The sequence below is a fragment of the Chinchilla lanigera genome, unplaced genomic scaffold (genome assembly GCF_000276665.1).
Source record: "Chinchilla lanigera isolate Chin_1 unplaced genomic scaffold, ChiLan1.0 scaffold00200, whole genome shotgun sequence".
In the NCBI taxonomy this organism is placed as follows: domain Eukaryota; kingdom Metazoa; phylum Chordata; class Mammalia; order Rodentia; family Chinchillidae; genus Chinchilla; species Chinchilla lanigera.
Genome location: NW_004955601.1, coordinates 21,456 through 48,980, shown reverse-complemented (window position 1 = coordinate 48,980; position 27,525 = coordinate 21,456). Strand labels below are relative to the sequence as shown.

The window sequence follows — 27,525 nt, the reverse complement described above, 5'->3', positions numbered from 1 at the left end:
GCATGTCTATATCTGTTTTCATGAGAAGCCACTTTGAAGATATCAATATGTAATACAACCACCATTGTTAATTCCCTACCACTTTGTTTGTAACTCCGTATTGTCTGTAGTGTTCTTTTGTTGTTTTGTAAAATGTTGTCTGTCTGTTAATGTTTTCTTCCTTTTATTTTTAAAATTAAAAAAAAAAGAAGCAAAACATAAAAGTGAGAAGACCCAGCAGGAGACCAGCCGAGTCTGTGTTCACTGCCAGAGAGAACTGGGCCTAATCTTTGACCGAGGAGACCCGTGCCCTGCCTGCTCACTGAGGGTGTGCAGTGAGTGTCGGGTCGTGAGCCCCAATGGCACCTGGAAGAGCATTGTGTGTGCCAAGGTCACGTGAGGTTCTGGCCCTCTTGTGGAGATTTGATGGGTGAAGGGATTCATGTCGGGAAAAGAAAAACATAGCATTTTTAATATAGGGAAAAAGAGTACAGTTGAAGTACAACCCAACCACAGGTTCAGCAATGCCTTAGCAGGTGTCTGAGGTGTGCCTGTGCATATGTGAATCTGTGTGCGTGTGTGCGTGTGTGTGTGTGTGAGAGAGAGAGAGAGAGAAAGAGTGAGACAGAGACAGAGAGAGACAGAGAACGAGTGATTCAAAGGAGAAAACAGTCTCAGTCCACATGGCTTCTCTGAAAGCACAGACAATTCCCCTGAGATTTTCTCTTACACTTGAGAGTGACTGGCAAGATGACTGTCAAATGCTCAGCCTGTTCGTCACATCACTTCAAACACAGCTGAAGTACTTCCTCAATTTCTTCTCTTCAAACCCACCTTTCCCTGAGAAAGGACACATGCAGAGAACCTTCCCACTTGCACTGCGTTTAGCCTGTGGGTGTGCAAGGGGCAGGGATTTCACTCTGTTAACTTGAGTATAGGTCAAATTCATTCTTTTCCAATATAACCTAGAATCTAAACCTGATGTAACCTTTGTTGCTGCTGGGGCCTACCAAACTCCAGTCCTCTGGAGAAATCTCCTGTGAATCAACTGATATGTTTCTCTTCCCAATGTCTCTGTCCACCATTCAGGAAGGGGCCTCATAATATGATTCCAAGGCAACTCAGTGTTGAGCTGTCTTTGCTTTGGTTGAGGTGGGAGATGTTGGCATTACTACAGCTTGTTTGATTTTGTTTAGTTCAGTTTGTCTTTTCCCTTAACTAACTTATCCTGTCACAGGCATTAAGAGGCCATCTTGGGAAGAAAAGTGAGTAAGCAGTGTGGTAATAGACATGACCTTCAATTGCCAACTTCTTTGAACAAGGAGTATTGTTCTATTGAAGACTTGTATTTTCTGTAGCCTACATTATTTAAGAGGTAACTCTGAATAGAACATTTCTCACTATTTTTCCACACGGAATTGAAATAAGCAGTTCTAAAGAAATGAGGCATTTAATTTCTTTCATTCCTTACTTTGAATATAGTATTTTGATTTACCTAAGTGATCATTTTCAATTCTTTATTCCACATAAAAAGATGTATGTTAGTACTTTCTTCCCTTCAGTGGCCAATATCCTCTACCAGATCTGGAAGAAAGAACACCAGCTACATCTCTGGTACGTGCACTTCACAACAACCTTTGACTGATTTAAAGCCTCCTTTACACATTTGGTGCACATCTTGTGCTGGCTCCCTGTGTTGCAGAGATCTTCTCCCACCTACTGACCTGGCTTCTCACTTTCTTAGTGGTGTCTTTTATGAGAACCTCTAATAGTAATTGTTTAATTTGTTCATCTTTCTCACTTGACTAATGAGACATTATGAGTACCCTATTAAAGAAAATATTCCTTAGCCTGCAAATCATGGAAGCATTCTCCTATAAGATCCTCAATAATTGTTATTATTCTACAGTTAGAATTCAACATACTTTCTGGTTACTTTTTGAAAGGCACAATAAATTGTTGTTGTTTCACATCACTTTCATGTACAATAGCATCTCAGAACATCCCAGTTTCTTGTTCCTGTCAAACTATAGCTTAGTGCACACTGATCGGTCTTTGCCTACCATTGCTCCCCACTAATCCCCCCAGCTTCCAGCAATTCTCTATCAACTTCTATGAGATCACCTATTTTAGATTCCAGTTATAAATAAGTTCATATGGTACTCATCTTTCTGTGCCTGGATTACTTCACATTATAGTCTCTAGTTACATCCATGTCATCACAAATGACAGGCTGTGACTCCTTTTACGGATTAATGGTATTCCAAGTTCCTATGTACTACACTTTCCTCATACACTCACCAGGCTGTGAGCACTCTTCTTTCTGTTTATTGGGTATTGTATATACTGCACCATGGGAATGTAAAGATCTCTGCAACACAATTATTTCATTTCCTTTGGGTATTTGCCCACTGTTGAGGTAACTGGATCATATAATACCTCTGTTTTCAAACGCTTTTCCTGCATCTATTGAGATGATCATATGATTTTTGTCTTTGATTCTCCTAATATGGTCTATTACATTTTTTGATTTTCATAAGTCAAACTATCCCTGCATCCCTGCTCATGATGACTTGATCATGATGTATAACCTTCTTGATGATTTGTGGCAATCTGTTTGTCATTATCTTATTAAGGATTTTGTATCTATGTTCATTAGGGACATTGGCCTGTGATTTTCTTTCTTAGTTAGGTTTTGTTCTTGTTTTGGAATCAAGGTAATACTTACTTCTAGGAATGACTTTGTAAGTACTGATTCCCTTTCAATTTCCTTAAAATGTTTTAGCATTAGTGTCAGTATTTCTTCTCTAAATGTTTGTAGAATTCCACAGTGACTCTGTCAGGGTGAGGGCTTTTCCTTGTAGATAAACTTTTAATTACATTTTCAGTTTCATTGGCTGGTATTGGGTTACTTAGAATATTTATATCTTCTTGGTTTAGTTTTGGAAGTTTGATTTTGTCAAGGTACCTGTCCATTTCATCTGTGTTTTCCATCTTATTGGAATATAGGTTCTCATGGTAATGTTGATGATCTCCTGGATTTATGTGGGATTTGTTGTGATTTCCCCTTTTCATTCCTAATTCCTTGAATTTGTGTTTTTCCTTCCCTTTTTCTGAAGAGGTTCACGAATAGTTTATCAATTTTATTGAGTTTCTCAAAGAACTAACTTTTGGAATCATTGATGCCTTGCATGTTATCTTAGTCTCCATTGCATTTATATCTGCTCTTATCAGTATAATTTCTTCTCTCCTATGGGTTTTGGGTTTGGTTTGCTCATTTTTTAGAAGTTTGAGGTTCTTCATTAGGCTGTTTACTTGAGCTCATTCTACTTACCTGATGTATGAGTTCATCACTATAAATTTTTCTTGTGGGACAGCTTTCATTTCATCCCATAAATACTGGTATGTTGTATCATTATTATTGTTTAGTTCAATATAGTGTTTAATTTTTGTTTAATTTCTTCAGTGATCCATTGGTTGCTCAGAAGAGTGTTGTTTAATTTCCATGTGTTAATGTAGTTCTTGAGGTTTCCTTTGTCACTGATTTTTCATTTCATTGTGCTATGTTCAGATTGTATGCATGGGAGGATTTCAATTCCTCTACATTTACTTAGGCTTTTTTTTTTTCAGTTAATATATGATCTGTTTTGGAGAATGTCTCATGTTCAGCTGAGAAGAATGTGCATTCTCTTGTTTTGCAGTGGAGCACTCTGAAGACACCTATCAAATTCATTTGTTCACAGGCTTGGTTTACCTCTAATATTTCTTTGTTGATTTTTTGTCTAGTTCATCTACCAATTTGTGAGAGTACGGTATTAAAACCACCCACAATAATTATGTTAGTACTTATTTGCTTTATCATGTCAGTTAAGATTTGTTTTATGTAGTTGGGTGCACCTGTGTTTGGTGCAGAAATATTTATGATTCTTATCTCTTCTTGGAGTTTTCCCCTATCTAATATGTAATGACCATCTTTGTTTTATTTTATCAGTTTTTTAGGGCTTAAAATTTGCACTGTCTACAAATACAATAGCTACCCTTGCTTTTTTTGGGCTCCTGTCTCATGGAGTATTGTTTTCCTTCCTTTGAATTTCAGTCTATGAAATTTTTTCAATTAAATGTGTTTCTTGAATGCAGCATATTTGCAGATCTTGCTTTTTGATCCATTCTGACAGCCATTTCTTTGGATTCATGAGTTCAGATCACATATGTAATTAGTTATAACTAATATATACTGGCTTATCTATTTCATGTGATTTTCCTATTATTGATTCCCTATCTTTCCCTTTTGTTTAATGACTTACTCTGCCTGGTGGCTTCTTTTGTTTTTCTTGCTGTTCTTATGCTTGTGGTCTTCATTTTCTCTTTCTAATATATCCTTCAGAGCATTCTGAAGAGCTGGTTTAGTGGTCATGAATTTCTTTAGTTGATCTTTGTCGTGGAAGTATCTTATATCTCCACTGATTTTGAAAGAGTTTTGTGGCATACATCAATTTGTGTTGAGGGTTGTTTTCATTTTAGGTTTGAAGTATATGAGTTCAAGCTGTCCTTGATTTCAGGGTTTGGTTGAGAAGTCTGCTGCAATTCTGATGGACTTTTCTTTACAGGTGATTGCTTTATTTTCTGTAGCTTCTTTTAATATTCTGTCCTTGGGCTGAATTTCAGGAATCTTAATTATTGTATGCCTTGGTGTAGATTTATTTTGACCTTGGCTATTTGGAGTAATATACACTTCAGTTATTTTTAAGTCAAATTCTTTATCCATATATGGGAAGATTTCTGCCATTATTTCTGTGAAGAGGTTTTTTTATGGCTCATGTGCTGTGTCCACCTTTCTCACTGACTCCAATCAGTCTTATGCTGTTCTTCTAAGATTCACTGCATAGTTGTTAGACTGATATTTCATGGTCTCTTCTTATATTTAATGTATCATTCTCTCCATGGTTTCTAACCATAATCCTATCTCCTAGATCTGACATTCTATTCTATCCTTCATTCACTCTGTTGTGTATACTTCCAATGTAGCTTTTAATCCCCTGGAATTCTGTGTGCATCTGTTTCATAGGTTCTCTTTCTTTACTATGTTGGGCAGTTTTAGTTTCCATCATTTTTCTGAGCTTCTCTGTTTTTTATCTCTATCTACTTTAATGTCTTTCACTTTGATCATCATTCCTTTTTGCATCTTAGAGATTACGTTTTTGGATACTGTCCTCCATGTTTCTTCACACCTTTTGCTATTCATTTCAGAGAGTTCCAGTGGTTGCCTTCAGATGTCATTGCGCTCTGCACGTTTCGTGGGTGCATTGGCAGTCTGCAACTGCATTTGGGTCTACATCATGTCATTTTCTATTTTTATTTTATTTTGTTTTCTGTTGATGCTTGTGGATTTTTTAAGGCAGTAGCATTGTCTCTAGATCTGAAGCTTCCGTAGACATCCTCTGGGATGTCTTCTACATGTGTTTCTTGTTCTTTGTGTATAGCAAGAACCTGCTTTCCCAACTTTTAATGATAAGAAGTTGCTATCTATTTGGCTCAGTACCTAGGCCTTTGGTACTGGACTACAGTGATAGGTGTGACCCTATACAATCATAGTGTTGTCATACAGGGGAGAAAAACTAGTTATAACAGTTATGACATCCCAGAAAAGTAGTACAGTTAACAATAATGACAGTCTCTAGCATAGCCTGGCTACTGAACAGCTGTGGTAACTATTAGCCTGATACCATGAAACATAGGACCAAATTCCACAGTTATATATAAAAAATGCAACATATACAAAGAACTTCTCTGCATTGAGTTTTCCTTAAGTGGAGTGATTTTATGCTGTTGTGTGTAGGGGGATTTGAGGGATAAGGGACAAGACAGAGAGATATATAATGGCAAATACAATAGAAGCAAGGCTGGAGGGCAAAGGATGATCACCCAAGTTTGGGAAACTGTAAGGCAAAAGAGGGAAAGAATGAAAGAGAAAGCAAAGGAACATTAAAGTGAACCAGAAAGAGACAACATTTATTCACATGAAAGTAACATATACTCAAGTGAGAGAGTTGATAGGAAAATAAAGATAAGAGGAAGAAAACAAAAATAAAGGTAATATATCAAAGTCAGGAAAGAAAGAGAACAGGAAAAAAATGAAAGACAAAATCACAAAAAACAAACAAGACAAAACAAAGGAACAAAACCCCCAGAAAACAGAGAAAAGAAAATCAATCAGACAAACATAGAAAAATGAAAGCAGTAAAATTCCTGCTGTGTACAGTTCTATGGCAGTGTCCAGGTCAGATCTCAGAAATGTGTACTCCAAAGAAGTTTGCTGGGTATGGGGCTGATCTTGGCCTCTGGATGTGGGAGTTGGGTCCTCTATTCCTGGAGCTCTTCCAGATCTCTTTAATTAAAAAAGAACTGCAGCCCCACCCTCCAGCATCTGTTCCACCTGTCTGTGTGCCAAAGCATAAATGCCTGGTTGACCTAACTTATAAAAGGCTGGCTTGTGTTCTTAGTGCTGTTTAGGAATTTTCCACACCACTGGTCTCACCTGCCTATGCTGTGCACCACTTCTTAGGCCTTGATGGGTTGCTAGGCCTCCCACCTGGGCTGGGCTGGGCTGGACTTGGCCCTCAGTGTTTAATTTTATAATTCAATTTTTCACTCTATGAATTTTTATTGGTTTTTTATTTATTGCCTTGCTGCCAACCAGTTATTCTAATTATTGACAATGTGGTTGGGAACCTGGTTTTAGGACCTGACCATCTGAAGATTTCTAAAAACCATCTGAAGATTACTAATAATGTGGTCTCTGTTAGATGAAGGACAAGAAAGAATCTAGTCTACCGGTGTTTTATTTTTCTATTCATGTATGTCAGTCAACTGTATGAAGAATTTCATAATAATGGGAAGAAAACAGCTTTCTGATATAAACAAGAGACTTTACCCTTTTCTGTTTGCACCTGACACAAAATAGAATTCTAGGTTTGAAGTTATAAGCTTTATTTTTCTGTGCATACATAAATGAATGGAGTTCTGATTTAACTGGCAAATACAGAAACTTGCCTGCTGTGGCCATCTCCTTTGGCTTTTCTGTCCTGCATAGCACTCTATTGTCTTTCCTCAACAGGTCACACATGGTAAAGTCCACAGCCAGTGGTCTCAGAACCCAGCTTATATCCTGAGTACCGGGCCCAGTGCACTGTGGGTAAGCATGTCTGAGCACATGATTTAGTGAACAGGACATACATATCTTGTTACTAAAGGCTGCTCTATACCACAAGAAGGGGGAAAAAGCAGGGTTACCAGTACACAAGGACTTAAATTTTGGAAAATTTCCAGATGGAGGGACTCAGAAGCTTCATCTTCATCCAAAGAAAAAACTGCTTATTGTTTAGAGGGAGCAGAAGAATGTTCAAGTCACATGGCCATGCAGTTGTACATTGGAATAGGAAACCCAGGTTTTCCGATTCTGTTATAGAAAGTGACAGGGCACTGTCATGCATGATACATTGTGTCAACTTGAGAAGTTTAGAAGGTTCACTAAGTGACTCAGCAGGGAGCCAGGGCCCTTACTTTGTGGACATCCTCCTCCTGTGCAAGAGGATGGCATGGAGACTGTGTGAGTACTACACCTGCCCTTGGGGTGGTAGCCAGTGTACAATATAAGGGAGGAGAAGAGGCTGCCTCCCCACCCCAGTGCACCTGCTGCTTTTGCTGTCTTCTGCTGCCTTGGAGTGCTGTCCTGTGCCATGACACCCTGCCTTGCAGCCAGGTGATTATGGACTGAAACCTCCTGAAACTATAAGCTAAATAAACCTTTCCATCCTTAATTTTGGGTGAAGGGTATTTTGTCTCAGCAATGAGAGAAAAAAGACCAAGACAGACAGCCTCTGTGTAACTGTGTGAATGGACAACAATCAATGGAGGATGGCAGTGGAAGACACGACAGACAGTGGACACATCCTATGGAGATCCTCAGGGGCAAGGGGAAGATTGCTGCAGCACTTGATATGAATCCTATTTATTTAAAATTGCACAGGAGCACCTTTGTTAAAATGGTATATAGATTGATTTTATCATTTGGGACAGAATTATCTATATTCTACTTAAAACTCTGTCTCAGTTACTTTCGTCTCATTGCTGAGACAAAACACACAACACGGAAAGTTAAAAAAGCAAGGTTTATTTAACTCAAAGTTTGCAGAGGCCTCAGCCTGTAATCACCTGGCTCCAAGGCAGGGTGCCTTGGCAGAGGGGAATAACACAGGAGAAACAGTTCATGGCAGCATAGGACAGCAAAAGCAAGGAAGGGAGAAGACAAGTCTCACTCTGATCCTTGTATTGTATCCAGGATCCTGGGATTGGGACAATGCCAAACCAATCAGTACACTGACTTAGTAAACACACACCCTTAATCCCAGCATCACACACTCTAGATTCAGCCACCTCCATAAAAGTCCATCTATGACCACATGAGGCTTTGAGGGGACATCTACCAACAAACCACAGCAACCTATCAAAGGACGTATCCTGGCACTGATATTTCATCACTATTCTAAATACTGTATCTGGTCAATAAATGATGATCTCTAATGTAAGACTGATGATTGTGTTTTAAAGTAAATAAAGTAGCCAGGATGGTGGTGCATGGTTGTAATCCCAGCACTCAGGAGGGTGAGGATCATGGGGAGTGCAAGGCCAGCCTGGGCTAAAAAGTGAGCTGAAGGCCAGCCTGAACTGCATAGTGAGACCCTGTCTCAAAACATCAAAAAAAAAAAAATAAATGAATAATATTATAAGTACATATTTTCACTAAAAATTAATACCCACTAACTAGTGTTTTGTTTAGTACTACATTACCTGTTGTTGGTAAGATAATTCTTCCTACAGAAAAATTCTTTTTTTTTTTGATACGGAAATTGAACTCAGGACTTTGCCCTTGTCAGGCAGGCATTGTGCCACTGAGCTATTACCCATTTCATACATTGTTTAAATTTAGCACTCTCCACAACAGCAGATAGAAAAGTGCATTCACAATGCTAGCAAATGCTCTCGACATCAATTAATCTTTTTGAATGAGGCAGTGCGAAGAAAATAATGAAAAAATTAAACCAGAGCACAACTCCTTATTTGTACTTTTCCTCGTCATTTCCCCATCCCACCTCAGTCTTCATGGAAATGCTCCATCCGACTCAGCTCTTGCCAACATTTCCCCACCCTTGGGCAAAACCACACATCCATTCCCATCTGCTGTTCACTTCAGACCTTCCCGAACATGCAAAAAGCCTTCCCCACCTCAGTGATGGTCTTCAGCTCCTCTCTGGTTGCTGAGAATGCAACATGCCTAGGGGACCCCTACACATATGCCTGGCCTCCCAGGGCCTTCTTCACTCCTAGCCACTAAGCATGTTTGCTCTGCTTTCTACCACAACCACCTCCTCCCTTGAGACCAGGGCACTCACCACCCCCACTGAAACTCCCCCCTGGAATCAGCAATCCAAAGGCCTCAGGCTGACCGCAGCCTCCCTCCCACCCCTGCCCTCAGCCCACACAGCAACGCTCTGGAGGGCAACGCTCCCCCATGTCCCTCAGACGTCTCCTACGCAAAAGGACAGAAACAAAGCCAAAAATACTGCCATGACTGAAAGCCTTTATTAGTATTTGCTGCTGACTACAGTGGGGCCTCCCCTTCCATGAGACATCATGGCCCTGGCTGAGCCTCAGAGGCTTCCAACTAGGCGCTGCTCAGCACTTCTCAGGCATTGTTTCTCGGCTCAGGTGCCTCATCCGAGAATAGGAAGGACACATCCAGGATGACAGGGGGACCTTCACGGTTGTTGTCGGCTTCTGTCTCTCCGTCTTCGGCGTTGGCGGGCATCCCGACGTTGTTGTTGCCCTCGGAGCATACCAGCTTCAAGACGTAATCAGTAAGTGAGTCGACCATGGCGTGGAGAAAGTCGTATGTCGTGGATGACAAGGCCGGGTTGTATTCTTCAGGCAGAATGCAATATATGTGAGCCACAGGGAACTGCTCCTCAGGACTTGAAGCAGGGTCTTCCTGCTCAGTGCTGTCTTCATAGGGACCGTCTTGGTTCGTTTCTTCACACATGATGGCTGCTAGTTTTGCGCTCTGGTCTACCCTGGCCAATTCATGAGCTGTACTACTTCTGTGAGGCCCTCAGCCCTCAGACCTGCACATTGTGTCCTCATCTCCTCTCTCATTGGTCAGCAGCTGCCTTTGTGACAGCCTAGACTTTGTGATGCTGTGGATGTCCAGTGGGATCTGCTCAAGCCTCAGCCTAGGGATGTTCTTGATATATACCCATTTGCCCTAGTAACTGAAAACATTTTTGATGCAACTCTAAATTTGTACTGGACCTGAACAATCTAGCAAAATGTGTGTTTCAACGAAAATGCTGTCACTTTTCGAGCACACAATAGAAGTTCTCTGACCCCAGCCTGACACTATTTTTGAGATCTTTTAGATTCATTTGTAAACCATTGTTCTCTGATAGCCAAACTACATCCTTTGCCTATTAGAGATTAATTTCCCTTTGTGATAGAGTTCAACAAATAATAATTTTGCTTCCATTTATCAACTTACTTAAAAGTATATGATAAATATCTCTAGGTGTCTTGTTTAGGCCGTCTTTAAAGCCGTTTATATTTGTCATTTTTCTCATGGGTGGAACACAATCTTACCAAATATTTGAACTTAAAATAATGTTGAATAATATGCGGGACTGTTGGGAAACCCCGAACAACTGTTTTGGAGGCCACATTTATATTCTCAGTTGATTCACCTATAAAGGTTCACAACACAGATGTGTCACCCATGCTTTTTTAAAGTACAAGACTTTTATTCTCTCTTCTTGATACATGCAAAGCAAAGTAGGACTTTACTGATGCTGTTTTTATAGGTGTTATTCCAATGCCTACTTTTATAATTTTATTATCTATTCTACTAGTTTCGTATTTCTTTGGATTTTAATCCCTTGTTGTCAACCAGTTATTCTCATTATTTACAAAATAGGTGGGGATCTGGTTTTAGGACCTCTTATGATTTGTGTCTAGATGTCCCCCAAAAGCCTTATGCTGTCATGGGGTGGGCTCCTGGTTTTTGATTGACTCATGGTGAATGGGATTATGGGTGTGAGTGCTGCACCCACCCTGCATTGCGTGTAGCAGAGTGGGTAGCCTGCATACAATACAAGGGAAGGAAACAGGCTTGTTTGCTGCTGCTCTTCCCTTTTGGCTCTTGCTGTTTTTGCTGTTTTCTGCCACCATGAGCTGTGGCCCTCTTCTATGTGCCACTTTACCTCGGAGCAAGCTGATTATGGACTGAAAGTTGCACGAACTGTGAGCTGAATAAACATTTCCTTCCTTATTTTTTGGCATTCTGTCTTTTGTCTCAGGAAGCATAGAAAAGCAACTGAGACAGGATCTCTCCATCTAGAGATTTCTTCAAATGATTAATAAAATGTTAATTATTATTAGTCTCCATTGGATGAAAAGAAATAATCTCATTTCTCAGGCTTTTTTTTATTTCTATTTGTTATGGTTTGTGTCTAGTTATCTCCCCAAAGCCTCATGCAGTCATGGGGTGGGCCTGTAGAGCTTATGATGGATCCATGGTCCAAAGCTACGATTATGATTGTGAGTACTATACCTGCCCTGAAGCAGAAGGCCTGCATATAATATAAGGGAGGGAAAGAGTTTTGCTCTCTGTTGCTCCTCCCGTTTTGCTTTTGCTGTTTTCTGCAGTCATAAACTGTTGACCTCTGCCGTGTGTCACCCTGCCTTGAAGCTAGCTGATTATGGACTGAGAATTCTACAAACTGTGAGCTAAATAAACCTTTCCTTCCTTCATTTTGGGCATCAGGTATTTTGTCTCAGCAATGAGAGAAAAGGAACCAAGACAGAATTTGGTACCCGAGAGGTGGGGTCATTGCTGTGACAGTGCTGGACCATGTGGTTCAAGAGCCTTTGCAAATGGTTTATGGGAAGAGATTGGAAAGGTTCAGAGATTTTGCCTGAAAGAGAAGTGCTGGAGTGCCTTCAGCTGTACTGTATGGGAGATTCCAGTCAGAGGTCAGAAACCAGAAGGCTGATAGAAATCCTGCTCATAAAGACTGGGTTTGGGAGGTTTCTGCAGGGAAGAAGGACTGCATTGGTTGCTGGACTCCAGATGATGTTTGTTAAGGCTTGGCAGAAAGTTGTCTGCATTTTGCTCACATCCAGAGATTTTTCCTTAGTCTCAGATTAAGGGCAGCAGACTAATTAAACTGGCAGAAGAAATTTCAAGGCAGTTGAATGTTGCAGCAGTGGCATGGCTGTTGTTGGGGGCTTTTAGCCAGATTTATGTTGAGAATCAAGAGCAAAGAGCCTAGCAGGATGACTAAAATGCTGTGACTTTGGCCAGAAAGGAAGCTCCAGAAAAGCTGTAGACTATAAAGATAGAAGACAGATCTTGATTATTGAGGAGGAACAGGTCTATGGAAAAGATGGCCTCAGGGACATCAAAAGAAGCAGCAAGTCTTCGCTCTTCGCAACCTCAAAAGTGCAAGGTTGGAAGACTTTGCTTTGAGAAGAAAGCAGCACAGCAGCCCGTGCCAGAATGGCGGTGGCTGCTGCACTAGGTCCCAAAATGGCAGCAACCTAGATAATTTGTTTCTGAGAAGTGAATTCAGAGTGCTCATCAGTTCAGGCACTTGACCCTTCCATGGGAGAGAGAAAGCCTTGTGGAGAAGGACATTCTTTAGTTTCTAGCTTGTGTATTGCCTCAGTCCTGACCAAGCCATGATTATTCGGTTCTGGAAGAAGTCTAGCAAAAGTATTGAAAGCCCTGGGCTCAACACTAGATTCTTTGCTGACATATCCCCTAAGGAATGATAATATGATGGCTAATTAGTCAAGTCTTATTTATCATTCTTGCTAGATCAGTTGAGATCCTCCCATTTGCACTGCTGCTTCTTTTGTTCTTTCTGAGCAAGAGTTACTGAAATTGATGATTGGAGCTGCCATTTGAGATGCTGAAAGCCCATTGGTCCCAGAATTTTGCCTCTCATGGTTATCTTTTTTTCTTACTTTTATATTCATCTGTGGGTACCTTGTTCTCAGGACTTGACACGGTGAATAGAACGACATATTGGTGGCAGGAACTGGGACCCGAGTCCAAAAGTAGAATTTGAGTACAAAAGGGAGTCTTTGAGAAGAGGGTAAAGAAAATTAGAGTAAAAAATTAAGTATTGGAGACTAGCATGAAGAAATCAAGTCAGAAATGAGAGCTTCAAAACGAAAGCAGTTTTCAAGAGTAAGGTACAGGGACATGAACATAAAAGTAAGTCTTCAAGACTATTATTGGCAGGTGAGTTAGACAGAAATATTATAGGCAGGCAGACAAGGCCAGGCCCTGGAAAGAGCCAACATGAAAGATACTATTTGCTGTGGGCCAGACCTCAAGACAAAGGACTAAACAAATGCACCCACAGACTTCCCTAGGCATGGACATGAGAGATTGATATTCTAAATAGGTAGGAATCACATTGAAGGGTCCTTGACCCAACCCCTTACATAAAAAGCCCCTGCTCTGTATTCATGCCCACTTGCTATGTGACTCCCTTCCCCATTTGATCCCAATTTAATCATTTCTCCTGAACAATTCTTATTGGCTGACCATAGTTTTGTCCATTTTCCCATTCCTTCTACCCGCCTCACCTTGTGGTTCTGCTCTATAAAAGTCCCTAAGAAAAGACAGAGTCCAGGGTAACCCACTCAGGTCCCCCTTCTGTCCCTCTCTTGGACAGAGGCTTTCTTTTTTTTTCCCTCAATAAATATATTGTGCTCTTAAACTCTGTGGTTCCCTAAAATTCATTCTTCAATTTTAGAAAACATGAACTCATCGCAGATATCATTCAGGTTGGGAGTTTTTATTTTTCCATTTTAAGGTTATGATATTTCTTTAATGGAACATTTTATTCCTGTTTTCTTCCAGAACATGTTGGAATACGTTGCGTTTGATGTGTTTGAACTAGTTGCTAAATGTACTGGTTTTCCTTGTTTGATGTTATTTAGCTAGGGAGAGTAATGCTAGAATGCTCTTAGTGAACTTTGATATAAACTGTAAGACAGGTCTTTTTAAGTCTAGCTCACATGGAGTAAAGAACTTTAGACTGTTCCAACTAAGTTAAGCTCATCTTCTGTGAGCGTTTGTTAACGCCAAAGAGAGCAAAGTCACCTTAGAGGAAAAACACATACCCCATCTCTGGGTCAGAGGAGACATCGGAATTTTGCCCGTCCAGGAGATTACACATAAAAGCCATGTCCCAGCTTAGTGTTCTGGGCAGGTTTCCCTCGGGAGGCTGAATCTGAGACACAGTGGAGAGAACCAAATTCTGGGTGACACCAGAAGGAGCTATCTCTGAAAGCAGCACACTTCTGGGACCAAAACATGTTTGGTCTAAGGAAGGATCTCCATCTTTTCCTTTCTCCTAGGTGTAGTGCTAGGTAATCTTGTTCAGGCTTTTAACTATTGCTTGTAGAATTTTGACAACCAGTGGTCACTCTGCCAGCTAGTGAAGTGCTCTTAGAGCAGCTGCCACTCTTTAAAGCAGAGGAGAGGTTTCCCCAGCATCTCTTTGGTGAATCCCCATTGAAGCCAATGGCTGATAGAATATTGTGCAGAGAGACACCTGGATTCCTTTGTGGAGACTGATCTCTGGCTGTGTGGGCCAATAGAAACTGAGAACAACTGAGAGGCCATGGTCAGGGCTACTCTACGACAGATACCTAAAGGTTCCTTGGTGGAAACTGGCTCCTGAGCACTCCACTTGCCTATTGCATTTATCGCTCTCTGCCAGTAGACTAGAAATTCTCCATAAGCTTTCCAGTTGAGCTACTCAATAACCCCAGACTTCAGAAACTAGGCTGAGGCAGTTTGCAACAATTTACATTCAGGGCAGCTAGCAGAGGAACCATTCACATTTATGCCTTATATATGGTAACTAAGGGTAATAAGGGATTCTTGTCAGCCTTAACTTGGCTTTAGAAATATTTAAATATGATTGCTAAGTGGTAAATATAAGTTTAACCTGTGAACCCCAAACTTTAAATAAAATAGTCTTGTCCTGTTAATAAGAAATGTTGCCTAGGTGACTAGATAGTGAACATAAATATCTAGAGACTTCTTTGCTCTAGTGCACGAGGCAAGGATTCGTCCAGCCAGTTGTTAGTTCTATGGAGAGGTGATCTCCTGTGAGGCTCAAGAATACTTTAACTATTTCCAACTCTCCTTTTTATATATGCCCTCTTCCAAAGAATAAAAAGCAATAGTTTATTGCAAAGATATGCTTCCTTTTTTACACATTCCAGTCACCAAACCAATTGTAACTTAGGCCCTAGATGTCCAGTAGGAGTAAGTGCATGGTTCATGAGTTTCCTGGGAGTATAGAATCACACGTCAGTTTGAGGGTGCATAGGCTGATTGGATTTTGTCCTTGCTCTCTCCAGACGGCATCCACCTGCCTTGGAGTGGAATCTACTTGAGGGATGCCTTAAGGGTACAAGAATCAAGTAGGAATAAGGAGGGGATGCCCAAACTTTCTCTTCTTGAGGTGGGAAACTCACAGTCAAGGTCGCTTACACCTCTCAGTTGCATTATTAAGCATTGGAAGATGCTTGATCCTTACATGTTGAAAAAGCCATTTAATACTTTTTTGCACGTGTGCATGTCCTACTATACCCTAGAGCCGAAACGGAATGCAGAAGGAAGTATTAATTAAAATGCTCTTTTACAACTAGAAAGATACTGTGAAAAGGCAGGAAAATGGTCAGAAGTACCCTATGTTCAAATATTCTTTGCATTAAGAAATAGTCCTTATTCAGTTTCAAAGTGTAAATGTGAGCTACAGGGAATAGGACAATTCAGACTCTTAAGACATCCAGTATTCTAGAACCTGAGACTGCTCCTCCCCAATCCGTGGAGCCTGAGAATAAGACAGCTTTAATCAAAGACTCTCCTACCATTATTGAACCTAAGGTTTCCCTACTTGCCCTTCTAGGCTAGAGGATGAGGTTTCTCCACCAGATATAATCCCTGCCTCTACAGCCCTCTATCCATCCTTAGGTGAGTTTAAACAAGCTCCTCAAGGACAATATCCATTACAAGACATAAATGAACAATTTGGAACTAACAGAGTTCATGTGCTGTTTTCTCTCAGTGACTCAAAAGAGATAAAGTCAGACCTTGGATAATTTCTAGGTGACTCTGAAAAAGATATTGAGGTATTTAGAGGCCTCACTCAGACCTATGAGCTAGAATGTAAACATGTAATGTTAAATCAAACATTGACCTCTAATGAGAAACAGGCAGCATTACAGGCTGCTATTGTATTTGGAAATGATTAACATATTATTAATTTTAGAAGACCAGAAGAAAGACAGACAGGGGAACTGCCAGTTCTCAGTCAGGCCCAAACCATCCCTACCCAAGACGCCTACTGGACAAGTAACTATATGGGAGATTGCAGTAGGAGACATTTTCAGGCATGTGTTCTTGAAGGTTAAGAAGGACAAGGAGTAACCCATTCAATTATTTTAAACTATCAGCAGTTCAACAAGAAAAAAGCGAAGACCCCTCTGCTTTCTTAGATCTTTTACAAGAGGCCCTGGTAAAACATACTTCCCTAGATCCTAATTCAGTAGAGGGACAAATTATTCTTAAAGATAAGTTCATTATTCAGTCAGCCCCAGATATTAGAAAAAAACTACAAAAAATGGCTTTTGCTCCAGATAGCTCACGTTATGTGTTAGTAAAAATTGCCTCCTCAGTATTTTATAACCACGATGAGGATGAAGCCAAGGAGAGAAAACCAAGAGACCAAGAAAAAGCAGCTGCCTTTGCTGCAGCACTAAGGGAAACAGATTCTAATTCTGATTCTCGGGGCCCCAAGAAGCACTCGAAAACTACATTCATCTACTACCACTGTTAGAAGCAGGCTACCTTAAGAGGGACTGCCCTAAGAAGCCTCCTAGGTCATGGCCTGACTGCAAAGGTGACCACTGGATGTCGGAGTGCCCTCTGAATGTAAAGCACCAGAGTTCAGACCCATCCTACCAGTTGGTCCAGCAGGAATGCAGGTGCCCAGGGCACACTCTGACTTCTCCCTCTGGCCGCACTGTCATCTCTGTGAAGGAGCCCTGGAATTGGGAGGGAAGAGAAACAAGCCTGTTGCTGCACACTGGCACAAGTCTTTCGCTTCTACTTTTCTTTACTTTTTTGTTTTGTTTTGTTTTGTTTTGTTTTCCATTACCGGGAATTGAACTCATGACCTAGCGTTTTCCAGTCAGGTGCTGTGCCGCTGAGCTAAATCTCCAGCCCTGTTCCCTCTTTTCAGTTCTGGACTTCCTTCCAGCCATTGTCCCTCAGTGAAAGGAGTCACTGGAGAGGTGATAACTCCCTAATTTTCACAACCCTTAATCTGTAACGGATGGCTTTCTCTTTCCTCTTTCCCTTCTTTTTTTTTTTTTTTGGTACTGGGAAAAAAGTGCCTCACTTGCCAGGCAGGAGCTGTGCTGCTGAGCTAAACACCCAGCCCCCACATTCCCTTCTGATAATGCCTGAAAGTACAGTCCTTCTCTTAGTGAGAGATATTTTATCTTTTTTAAATACTGTCATATATGTGCACCCAGGTCAGGTATACTGTCTCCCCTTTGAGGAGACAGAAATAAATCCTGAAGTGTGGGCAACTAAAGGTAAAATATGTAAGGCATTTAGAGCTGTTACAGTACAGATACATTTCAGAGATCCTACTATTTTTCATACCCAGAGACAATATCCTTTGAAATCTGGAGTTAAAATAGGGTTATTACTTATAATTGATAACCTAATGGCACAAGGCTTACTTGAGCCCTGTAACAGCCCGCTAAACACTCCCATCTTGGGAATTCAAAAACCCAGTGGGGAATGGAGATTAGTACAGGACCTCACACTAATAACTAAGGCAGTACTGCCATATCACGCAATGGTACCTAACCCATATACACTCCTTTCTCAAATTCCAGAAGATGCCAGTTCGTTTCCAGTGTTAGATTTAAAAGATGCTTTCTTTTGTATTCCTTTACATAGAGATTCCCAGTTTCTCTATGCTTTTGAAGATCCTCATGACCAGGCCTCTGAACTCACGTGGACAGTGCTTCCCCAAGTGTTCAGGGATAGTCCACATCTTTTTTGGCAAGTGCTTTCCCATGGCTTGACATGCTTTGAGGTTTCCTAGGTCACAGTCTTACAGTATGCATGTGACATTCTTTTATGCGCCCCCTCAGAAGAGCTCTGTAGCCAAGACATCTGTGCTCTGCTAAATTATCTAGCAGACAGAGGTTATAAAGTCTCTAAATCTAAAGGACAACTTTGCAGTCCTGAGGTAAAATATTTAGACTTCATTGTACCCAAGGGAACCCACAGGCTAGGAAAGGACAAAATTAAACCACTTCTTTTTTCCTTACCATAGCCCAGGACCCTAAAACAGCTAAGAGGATTCCTCAGAATTACAGGTTTTTGTCCCCTTTGGATACCAGAATATGGGGAAATTGCAAGACCCCTCTATCACCTTATAAAAGAGGCCCGAAAGACCAATACCCATATTTTAACCTGGGAACCTGATTCCCAAATGGCATTCCCAAAGCTTAAACATGCTTTCCTAAATGCTCCAGTCCTAAGCGTGGCCACAGGACACCATATCAATTTATATGGATGATAGGTGAGGTATGGCTTTTGGAGTACTTACACGGGATGTGGGACCCACTCAACAACCTGTAGGGTATTTAAGTCATGAATTAGACACTGTAGCAAAGGGATGGCCTTCTTGCCTTAGAGCTATGGCAGCAGTAGCTCTCTTAGTGCCAGAAGTATCCAAGCTGGCTTTAGGAAATGATCTCATTGTATATATGCCTCACAATGTGGCAGGACTTCTTTCCTCCAAAGGGAGGCTCTGGCTATCAGACAGATGAATTCTTAAATAGCAGGCTCTACTTCTAGAAGGATCAGCCATTCAAATAAAGACATGCTCTTCCTTAAACCCTGCTACCTTTTTGCCAGAAAAGGAGGAAATTGAGGCTGACAGACAGGACTGTGAACAGATAATTCTCCATACATATGCAGACACAGAAGACTTGTAAGGCACAGCCCTTACTAACTCTGATTTGACCCTTTTCTGTGATGACAGCTCCTTCATGGAAAATGGGACAAGCAAGGCAGGGTATACAAAGGTGACTGTACATCAGACCCTTCAACGTTCCTCACTTACAGGTGGGACTAGTGCTCAGCTAGTGAGAGCTCACAGCTCAGAGGCCATTATCAGCTCCTCTTGTTGGAAATCTTTATTGGCTAAATTCATAATAATCCTGTTGATCTTATGATTTGGCCCATGCATACTTTACTGTTTCTTTGGCTTTGTCTCCTCCAGACTTAAAGCTATATGTGTACCCAAGATGAAAACACCTGGTGCCTATGGAGGGTCTTTACATAGACTCTTTGAGGAGTATCTCTGACTGCCAATTAACAACTACAACCACTTTCACCCTGAGAAAGCCAGAGCGGTCATTGCCCCTTACTCCCTCACAGAAGTTCGGATTACTTCTTCAGAGGGGGGAATGTTATAGGCAGCTGAGTTAGATAGAAATGTTATAGGCAGTCAGACAAGGCGAGGCCCTTGAAGGACCCAACATGAAACATACATATTTGCCGTGGGACTTACCTCAGGACAAAGGACTAAACAAATGTACCCATATACCTCCCTAGGGATGGACATCAGGGATTGATATTCTAAATGGATAGTGATCACCTTGAGGAGTCCTTGACCCAACCCCTTACAGGAAAAGCCCCTCTTCTGTATTCATGCCCACTTGCTATGTGACTCGCTTCCCTATTTGATCCTGGTTTAATCAATTTTACCTGAACAATTCTTATTGGCTTAGCAGAGTTTTGCCCATTTTCCCCCTACCTTGAACCCACCCCACTTCATGGTTTTACTCTATAAAAGTCCCTAGACTAGAAAAGACAGAGTCTTGGGGTAACCCACTCGGGCCAGACTTCTGTCCCTTTCTTTGACAGAAGCTTTCTTTTCTTTCCCTCAATAAATATATTCTGCTCTTAACCTCCACTGTTCCTAAGAATCATTCTTCGACTTTAGGGAACATGAGGGCATCCCAGATATGATTCAGGTTTGGAGTTTTTATTTTCCTGTATCAAGGGGACTGGAGAAGAGTCAATGCGTAGGTAAGCCTGGTTTCCAGGATTGTTTTATCTGGGTTACTTTAGGAAATTTTCTGTCTCTAAAAGAAGCTGAATCAGAACAGGAGATCTTGGAGGATGTGAGAAGTGAAAAAGGTAAGGACAGCTTTGATTTGGCATGGGATAATACTTTACTTGAGGAGACCCTATCACTTCAGGGACAGAGCTTATTTACAGAGGAGGAAGGAAGTTATGGATCTTTTGGACCTAATGCTGATTATGAGAAAAAGAAGTTAGATTTTCCTCCACCTCCCTCTTTGATCTCTCGAGCATATCCGGGACAGCCATCAGCCCCAATATATGATAAGTGCAACCCTTTTAGGGACCCATCTCAGTTAACTGCTCAAAGACAACTATGCATGACTACAGTCATGAAGGCTTTTGCCCAAGCCAAACAGGAAGGAGACATGGATGCTTGTAACGCTTTTGCTGTGTTCCCAGTTACGGTTACCTAACCAGCAGGTAATGAGGAATATCCCCAAGGTTATGTTTGCCATAGTCATGCTCCAGTATCTTTTAAAACTATTAAACAATTAAAGCAGGCTTGTGTTTCATATGGAGTGAATTCTCCCTGTACATTTCGGTTGATTTCAGGACTAGCTCAGTCTGACGGCTTAATTCCATGGGATTGGGAAACGATTGGACTTACAGTTCTCAGTCCAGCTGAATTCCTTAGTTTAAAACTTGGTGGAGAGCAGAGGCACAATTAATGGCCGCTGTAATGCCCATGTGAATCGAATAGTTCCCATTTCTGCGGACCAACTCATGGGCTAATGTGATTGGTTTGGTATTGATCAACAGGTAGAATATGATGATAATGCAATTGTCCAAACAAGAACGTGCTGTCTCCAAGCATGGGAAAAGACTGCTTCTCCTGCCCAAACTGTTCCCTCTTTTGTTCAGGTCATTCAAAATGCTAAGGAACCTTATGTAGAATTTACAGCTAGATTAAAAGAAGTACTTCAGAAAACACTGTCACAACCTGCTTTGAGAGAATTATTATTGAAAATGCAATCTTATGATACTGCTGATTCAGAATGCAAAAAGGTTTTAAAGCCATTGAAATTTCAAGATGCTACTTTAGATGAGTATATAAAAGTTTGTGGGGTTACAGGATCAAAAACTTTTAAAGCAGAGTTGCTGGCAGCTGCTTTCAAGGGAAACAACCCTTATTCCCAAAACAATGTTAAAAGCTTTGGGTGTGGTAAAATAGGGCATCTGAAAAAGGAATGTAGATTAGAAAAACAAAGAACTAAGGACCAGACAGAACAAAAGGCTAATGCTTCAGAGAATCCTCTGCCTGCTAAGGTCTGTCCTAGGTGTCAGAAAGGACAGCATTGGGCTAGTCAGTGTGGACGAAAATATCACAAAAATGGCACGCCTCTGACACCCTGGGGAAGCTTCAGTTCGGGCCCAGCTCTGGGTCCAAGGACGAACAATACATGGAGTGACCAGACATTTCCAGTGAGCAATGGCTATCACCATGCCCAAGCAGAGTCAGTGATCTCTCTGTGGCCACCAGAGGTAGCTCAGCATTAGGTATTCCTGCCCTGGAGAATGTTATGTTATCCCCTGCTTTAGGAATTCAAAAGCTTAGAAATGGGATTTATGGGCATCTCCCAGAGGGGTCTGTTGGTTTGCTTGTGGGAAGAACTAGTTTGACTTCTAAAGGGATTATAGTACAGAGGAATGATAGACTCTGACTGTAAAGATGAGATTGAGGTTATGATGCAGACCTTACAACCATATCAAATTGAAGCAGGAGAGCAGATAGCCCAATTATTGATTCTTCTGTACAGAAAAGGCCATGCTGCTCCCATAGAGCGTGTCGGGGGTTTGGGAAGCACTGGAAGAAACACTTTTTGACAGACTTGCATAGGACACAGAAGACTTCAGATACAGCTGAGATTTGTAGACACAGGAGCAGATGTGACTATAATTTCCTACCAACACTGGCCTTAACTTTGGCCTACCATGAAGGTGGCTATGGTTTTCTCTGGTGTTGGAACAATGACAGATGTTCACCAAAGTGTTAACATTCTTCAGATTTCTGGTCCAGAAGGACAAACTGGTGCTCTAATACCATATGTTGCTGATAGCAGTGAATTTATGAGGAAGAGATTTGTTAATGCAATGTGGAGCATATGGGAGCATTCCACATATATCATCTCAGGCAAAGAATATGGTGGCTCAAAAGCATTCCACTACTTGTCAAGTTAAAAGTTGTATACAAGTTCCTGTAATTTCCAAAGAGACACGCGGTTTAGGATAAACAAGTTTAGGATAGAGGCCACTGTAAAAAAGGGCTTCAGTTCACTTTTAAAATGGCTTACTAATAAGCCATTTTGGGTTGAGCACTGGCCTCTTCCAAAAGAAAAATTGGAAGCCATAAGATCCTTAGTACAAGAACAATTGTCAGAAGGACATATTGAGGAATCTACTAGCCCATGGAATTCCCCCGTATTTGTGATTAAAAAGAAATCAGGTAAATGGAGAATGCTCACACATCTTAGAAAAATTAATGAGACTATTCAACCTATGGGTGCATTGCAGCCCTATTACCCTCTCCTGTTATGATACCTAAGAATTGGAAGTTAATTGTTATAGATCTGAAGGATTTTTTTTTGTTTAGCCATTCCATTACAACCAGCAGATAGAGAAAAATTTGCATTTACGGTACCTACTTTTAGTAGCCAGGAGCCGGTAAAAAGATATCATTGGAAAGTTCTCCCCCAAGGAATGCTAAATAGTCCAATGCTCTGCCAATATTTTGTTAATAAACCTTTAGAATTATTGCACAAAAGATTCCCAGATGCTCTGATTATACACTATATAGATGATATACTGTCTTCTGCTAGCTCAGAAGGGTACTTGCAGGAAATGCTCTGTGTAGCCAAGCAGTCGTTGACTGACTTTGACCTGCAGAGAGCACCTGATAGGATTCAGACCAACTATCCTATTACTTATTTAGGTTATGTTCTTCAAAAACAGCATGTAATTCCCCCCAAAATTAATATTTGTAGAGCTCAGCTTCTTACCCTTAATGAATTTCAAAAATTATTAGGAGATATTCATTGGTTATGGCCTTCTTTAGGCATTCCTACCTATGCTTTGCAACATCTTTTTAATACTCTTAGAAGGAAACCAGCATTAGACAGCCCTTGCAGCCTTACAACAGAAGGAGAAAAAGAATTAGCCTGGGTAGAACAGCATATAAGTCAAGCACAACTAACCCATATAGATTTATCTAAACCTGTTATTCTCTTAATTTTTCAATCATCCCATTCTCCTACATCTATATTATGGCAAATAGAAGCAGTTTTAAAATGGATTATTCTTCCACACAAGGAACAGAAGCAACTCACTACTTATATAGATAAAATAGGTTTAATTGTGTTGAAAGACTGAACTCATTTATTACGGTAATCAGGAGAAGACCCTGAATCTATGTTTCTTCCTTAACAAAGCAGCAGATAGATCAGGCATTACAAATGAGTGCACAGTGACAAATTGAACTTGCGGAGTATATTGAAAAAATAGACAAACATGTTCCTAGTTCTAAACCTTTACAGTTTCTTAACTGGCATAACTGAACTTCGCCTAAAATTGTGAGCTCTGAACCTACACCTGCAGCAGACATATTATACTGATGGAAGAGGAAATGGAAAAGCTGGATATGTAGGAAGAATTTCAAAAGTATGGCATACTCCTTTCTTTTCTGCACAAACACCAGAACTCCAGGCAGTTACCCACCTTTTATTACATGCTCCACAATCTATCAATATTGTCACAGACTTCCAATATGTATGGTTCACAGTTAATCATATAGAAACAGTGACTTTGTCAAATGATACTGAACTTGATCTATTGCTCTGCCAATTACAAACTAATTTTGATAATAGAAATTTTCCTATTTACATAACTCATATTCGTTCTCATTCACACCTTCCTGGTGACGTGGCTAAATATAATGATGAAGTTGATAAACTTGTTGCTATTTCTTCACCAGATTGTTTAGCCACTGAATTTCATACTTTCATTCATGTAAATACCAAAAGTTTATGTCAAAAATTTCCTCAAATTTCCCTTCAACAAGCTCGCAAAATCATTTTATCCTGTCCTAATTGCAGAATGCTTAATCATCCTACTTTTCAGCCTGAAACAAATCCTAGAGTCCTACAAAGCAATGAGTTGTGGCAAATAGATGTAACATATATTCCCGCTTTTGGGAAACTTCCATTTGTTCGTGGTGTTATGGACACATATTGTGCCTTTATATGGGCCTATGCACAATCAGGAGAAATATTTGTACATGTAACAAATCCTTTGCTAGAGTGTTTTGTGATTATAGGTAAGCCAAAAGCAATTAAAACTGAAAGTGGACCTGCTTATGTGTCACATTCCTTCCAACAATTCTGTGTCTTGTCAGATATTAATCATTATACTGCCATTCCATATAATCCTCAAGGACAGGATATGGTTGAAATGGCATGTGCTACTCTTAAATTTATGTCAATTCATCAAAAAGGTATAGATAGGTATAGAAGTTCACCATTCCATCTGTTACATAAAGCTCTATCCACTTTAAATGTTTTGGATATTAATAAAGTTTGCTCTACTTCAGCACCAGTAAAGTTTTGGGCCACCATATCTAAGTGGCCACCAGAACAGACAGGGCAACTCATCCTTTGGAAAGATATTCACACTGGAAAATGGGAAAGAGGCATTGTTCAAATTTGGGGGAGAGGATTTGCTTGTGTCATTACAGATTCAGGAGGAAAAGTATGGTTACCTGCGAGAATTAAACCTCGACTTGAGCCACAAAGGTGTCAGATTCGATCTGAATCCTGGGGTGGAAGAAATGAGAGCGATGGCACTACAGGGCCATGCCCAGACACCAACCAATAACACTCAGAAAGCACAGCCCCCAACCTGGGGACAACTTAAGAAATTAACCCATGATGCTCAGAAGCTGTTGGACTCTACTGGAGAAGACTTTATGGCTGGTAATAGGTTTATAGCCATGTTGGCTTTTATAGCCACTATGGTAGACACTAACTCTACAGAATTGGGCATGTATGCCTGCACCAATTTATGCTAATGAATCTAGATGGCTTCCCGGTCCATATGACACACGGGGCACATTAATAACTACAGAAAGTCACCAGTATTCTTAAGAGGATAAAATAGAAATTCTACCTATTCTTTGTAGATAAAAGATTCTATTTCTTCGAAAAATTTACTAAGAGATCTCTGCTAATTGACAACAAAATCTGACTAATCTATTTAAATTATCAATTTCTAAAATTGTTATGGAACTACTATAATTCAGTTTGGTGGAAAATATATTTGAGTGCACTCTGATTCTATATAGATGTTTGTTCTGTGTACTTGCTTGTGTGTTTGTCTATCACTTAGAAAACAGCAGTTCCCCTTTGTTTGGAGCTGAACTATTTTTTTTCTATCATTTGTTCATAATACAATTGGGTTATATATTTAAAAGCATGCTTTCATTTGAGTTACCAGCTGGTTTTTATGATATCAAAATTAAGATATTTAAGTACAGTTCTTAGGAGGAGAAATTATTGGGTAGGTCCCTAGTTGGTGAATAAAGGAGTGGCCAACCTTTATTCATGACTAAGGATCCCCCAGTGATCTCCATAGTCTCTTGGGAGACACCCCAATATTTGGATCATTTGGTCAAAAGAAAGTTTTTCAGTAAAAATTACAGTAAGCTTTTCTCATAAAAGATGCTCCTGGTACAAAACTAAATTTTCACAAAAGTTTTCACATATGCATTGTGGTGATCACATAATTGGGGAACAGATAAAAGAGATGAAAAATTGCTGGGCTATTGAGTGGAGGAAAAAAATTTCAGTGTGACCGAAGAAGGGGAAACTGTGCTTGATTGTTAGTTTAGTTTGAAAATAATGTATGCTTCTAAGAACGTTCTGAACTTTGCAACACCTGCTTGCTGGAACTGAAAAGGTCCACTTTTTTGCCTTTGCAAAAAATTTTTCACCTGTGCCAACCAGGATTTGGCTTTCAAATTTAAAAGCTCAAACTTTCTTTGGGTCTGTGCTGCTCAGCGTCTCCCTGTGTGGAGAACAGACTGACACCCGCCGGCCCGGCTAATAAAGGCTCTTAAAATTTCAATTTGGATTCTGGTCTCGGTTCTTTATTCGGGGTAACCCATTACATGTATGATAATTCACTAGTGTTAATCTCATAGTGCACTAAATGTATTCATGATTCTGGATCAACAGGTCTTCTAAAATGTACAACAAAGATTGTTTATTGTGATAAGACTTTTCTTCAGATTAAGACCTCTATCTTTAACGAAGACGTGTGATGCATATCCCATTAAGGATGACAAATTAGATTAAAGGTTCTTATATATTGGATGGAGATACATGGTTATGAAAATCATGTTATGTCAATATGAAATTTTAAGTATGTTACAAAATGTCATCATGATTGTCACATAGCAATGTTATGTATGGTTTTGATTTCTGTATTTCTGTGTAAAAATATGTAACTATTGTCTGTTAACATTCTAGGAGGATTTAAATACTATTATATCCACGGTTGTGAAAATAATGGTTCCATTTGTACGTTCTAGGGTGTTTGTTATTCAGATCAGATTGTAATATTAAGCTTATTGCCTGTCTTATAACGTTCTCTCATTAATCTTCTCTGTGGGATATTTAACAACTGAGGTTTGGAGACCAAAATTCAGAGAGATATATTGGGCTAGAGAACAGCCAATATTTTGGTTACACCCTCTGAGGTCAGTAAAGACTCAGGAAATAAGAGAGCCTCTGCTGTGATGTGTTGTAACTTGGAGGAGTCCCTGATTTTCTGATCAAGGTGATTATGGGAGCACAGAGAAATTGATTCTGTGATATATAGTGTGCCTAAGGAGAGTCACCAGGAGAGTCACCAGTCTCTCAGGCTTTCACAGAAAGCACCTTAGTCAAGCAGTGGCCATGACTCATCCAGATGGCTGACACTGACAGAAGATCAAGAGATGCTGCACTTGGTTCCAGGAAGATTCCTGAGGAGACCTAACTGACCCTGAGAGTAAAAGGTTAAATTTTTATTTATACAAGTCTCATTTTAACTTGGTCTTAGACATCCATCAGAAAAGTGTAATCACAGGATGTACACTAATGTTTGACCACTATTATGGACTTTGGACTATGTTCTTATTTTTCTAATTTTCTACTGTCATTTTACATGGTATTATAATTGTACTTTGCGTGATCCCC

General features: G+C 40.3%; 1 protein-coding gene across 1 annotated transcript; it reads right to left on the bottom strand.

The window, feature by feature from the left end:
• Positions 1-9,721: 9,721 nt before the first annotated feature.
• Positions 9,722-10,075, bottom strand: Hypm (huntingtin interacting protein M). Its single transcript, XM_005414824.1, has one exon. The coding sequence runs from the start codon at positions 10,073-10,075 to the stop codon at positions 9,722-9,724; it is 354 nt and encodes a 117-aa protein (XP_005414881.1).
• Between the last annotated feature and the right edge of the window lie 17,450 nt (positions 10,076-27,525).